The following is a 3188-nucleotide window of genomic DNA, read 5'->3' as shown; positions in this document are numbered from 1 at the left end:
CCGGCCGACTGGGGGGGGGCGGGGGCCGGGCGGTGATGCTGTGCACCAGGGGCGGCTGCTGATGTCGTGCTGGAGCGCCTCGCGCCAGGTCTTGGCCCACATGCAAGCCGCCCTCATGCCATGCCGCGTCCGCAGCCACACGGCGGTGCGGGGCCGTCCGTGCGGCGAGCGGGCCACGCCCAAGATCTCCCTCCGCCTACAGGCCACGATGGGATCCGCTCCAACCACCACCGAACCGCTGGCGCCGCTGTGTCGTGGGCGCGCGACACTGCGTGCGCGGCGGTTCGGTTCGCCCTGCAACCCTGGCCACTCGGCACCCCCTTGCCCTTCACCTTGAGGCTCTCGCTGTTCTGGGCGCGCTGCATCTGAAAGTCAGTGAACAGGTCGGGGTGGACCTGCTTGATGATCTGGCGCATCAGCCGCTTGCGCTTGTCGGTGTCCATCATGGCTGCGAGCAGCGCCGCCAGCGCCAGTCACGCCTGCTCAACGAGCTGCGTGCAAGCTGCTGCTCAAATGTATGCTGCAAAAGCGCTGGGCAGTTGCGCCTGCGTGGCGCAGACTGCACGAGCAGCGCTTGCGTCCAGCGCCGCTGCGTCCGACGACGTCTGCAGCCACTCCTGTGGCGAGAATCGACTGGGCACGCTTGCTGTTCAAAATAGTCCTATGGTTTTCCCGTCTCGTCGTGTGGATCGCAGCGAGCTGTTGGTAATCGAAAGCACTTGGCTCGAGATCGACGGGCCAGCCCTTATTGCCACAAATAAATCTTCTCAAGTCTGTTTTCCATGTTACCAAACGGAAAGGCATGGCAACACGGGCTGCGCGCGATGACTTGGCACATGATCGAGCGCTTCGGCTTCTTCAGTGCAGAATGCTTGCTACGAGGACATTTATCTGCTCCACAAAATCTTATGAAAATATTCAAGCGCCAAATTGTCACGGGCAGGACCGGGCACCACAGCCACGCTGACAGTCGAACCCGCACAACGCTGATCAGACTCTTAGCTCCATCAGACCTGGGCATCATGCCTGCTGCCTGCCACGCCCGCGGCAAATGGATTGCGGCAGTAACAAATCGTTGAGCGTCTCGCGGCAGCATGCGTCATGGTCAACCAAGCGTCAACTCAGCATGTGACGCCCAGGCGGCAGGCGCGCAGCTACGTCGAGGCCGGCACGAGCCTCTCTGGCTGGCTCACCTGGGGTGTGCACACCAGGTGTTGCAAAAGGAGTAAATTGCGGCGATAGCGCACGCAGCAGCACGATGCACAGTCGAGGGCCGCCAAGAAGCTTGGTGGAGTGCTGTGCGCGCTCCTTGGAACTGCACATCCTGACTACATCTACTTAAGAAGTTCTGGGATGGTTGCTGCAGATCATGAATATCTTTGCTTATCTTCCAATTCACCCGTGGCATGGTCGCTTTTCTGGCCGTGCTCTGGCATTAGCACCCAGGGGTCAAACTTACAGGTGCACGAGAGTGCGTTTCCTGCTGCAGCCGAACTCAACATATGTAGCTTGCCGCAACCAGGTCATAACATGCATGCAGCGAAACGAACGCAAGATGACAATGCCCGAGTGAAGTGCCCGTGAGATGAAGAGACTGATTGGCCAATGGCTGGTGGGGCTGATTGCAAGCGAGCAAGCTGACTGCACACACCGGAACAGGGGGCACCCACAGACCCTTCTAGGCGTCCCCGCGAGCACACACCTGCGAGAGCACATGTTATGGTATTGGGGATACTGCCGCTTGGCCCGGTAAGGTGTTCAAAGATATCATGCAGAACAGCGCCGCACGGCATGGTCAGCGCGTCATTGACAAAGTGAGATCCCAGTGACCCAGCTTAACAGCAGCCCTCTTGACTGCCAGGTGCATATAATCGCCTTTAGATATCAAGAATCGGCGCTGCATGGCCACGCTGCGGATCGCGATTCGGACATTATTGCGTGCAGAAGAATGCCAGCATCCTAGGCATCAGGCGCCGCGAAAGAGATCGCGACTGGCAGGTTCACTAACAGATTCTCGCTGCGGCAAGCTGCTCGCCGGCGAAGGCGCGAGCACTGCTGCAGCTGCTGGCCTTCGCGTTGGCTCGGGCTGCAGCAGTGCGGCGCAACTGGACGCAACCCCGGCGAGCGGCCCTGCCGTGAGGCTAGGACAGCATCAAGTCAGACTTGAACGCGCACAGCTGAGGCCATGGGGAGCGCCTGGGACGAGTACAACCAGCGGCGCGCCGAGGAGGGTGCGCCCAAACTGTTCGCACTCCTCGCAGGCAGCTTGCGGGTTTCGCCCGGACTGCATCTGCACAAGGCCGAATGCCAGCGAGGCGCAGTGGCACGAGCGTCGCCCGCGCCGCATGCAAGCGCCACCAAACGCGCCCCCTTGCCCCGCTTGGGCTCGACGCGCACAGGCAAGAAAATCCGTGACCCCCTGCACGACTACGTAAAGCTGGGCCCCGCCGCCGTCGCGGCGCTCGACACGCCGCCGCTGCAGCGCCTGCGCCACATGAAGCAGCTGGGCTGCGCGAGCGCGGTGTACCCCTCGGCCGAGCACAGCCGCTTCACGCACTCGCTGGGGGTGGCGCACCTGGCAGCGCAGATGGTGGCGCACCTGCGGGAAACGCAGCCTGAGCTAGGTGGGCCGCGCGGCCTGTCCCCGCACCGAACCCTGCATGCCCGATCTGCCCTGCCTGGCAGCAGCCTTAGGTCCAAGCACGCAGTCTTGCGGCACGAACAAATTCAAAGTTGTATGGGTCCGGGCTGACAGGGCTTCGCAGCGCCCCTGGCCTGTGGCCAGGCTCCTGCCCGCACCGGGCTCAGCGGCACGCCCCGTCAGCGCGTGGAAGCGCGCCTCTTGAGCTTCCGCTCACCCCCCCGCCCACCCCACCCCAGAGCTGTCGCCGGGTGACATGGACGTGGTCGAGCTGGCGGGGCTGACTCATGACAGCGGGCACGGCCCATACTCCCATGTTTTCGAGAGCGAGGTGCTGCCAAAGCTGGGGATCAAGTGGTGAGGTGATCCGGAATCCGCAGGGTCGCAGAGGGAGCCGTTGGGATCTACATCAGCCGACGCAGGGATTTTGGGAGTCTGGTGGGGGGCTACTCGCGGGGCCGCCCGGGCGCGAGGGGGCGGCGGCGCGCAGGCTGCCCTGGCTGCGAAGGGGAGTAGCATGTTCAAGAGACCACGCACCGCTAAGCAA

General features: G+C 63.0%; 1 protein-coding gene across 1 annotated transcript; it reads left to right on the top strand.

Annotated features, from left to right (window-relative positions):
• Positions 1 to 2185: 2185 nt before the first annotated feature.
• MNEG_15571 (SAM domain and HD domain-containing protein 1) lies at positions 2186 to 3002 on the top strand (the record flags this gene model as incomplete). Its single annotated transcript, XM_014035958.1, has 3 exons — positions 2186 to 2231; positions 2400 to 2624; positions 2881 to 3002. 3 exons carry the CDS (start codon positions 2186 to 2188, stop codon positions 3000 to 3002), a joined length of 393 nt encoding a protein of 130 aa, XP_013891412.1.
• Between the last annotated feature and the right edge of the window lie 186 nt (positions 3003 to 3188).

Source organism: Monoraphidium neglectum (assembly GCF_000611645.1).
Source record: "Monoraphidium neglectum strain SAG 48.87 unplaced genomic scaffold scaffold05446, whole genome shotgun sequence".
In the NCBI taxonomy this organism is placed as follows: Eukaryota; Viridiplantae; Chlorophyta; class Chlorophyceae; order Sphaeropleales; family Selenastraceae; genus Monoraphidium; species Monoraphidium neglectum.
Note: the sequence above shows the minus strand (reverse complement) of the source record. Positions and strands in the feature narration are given on the sequence as shown.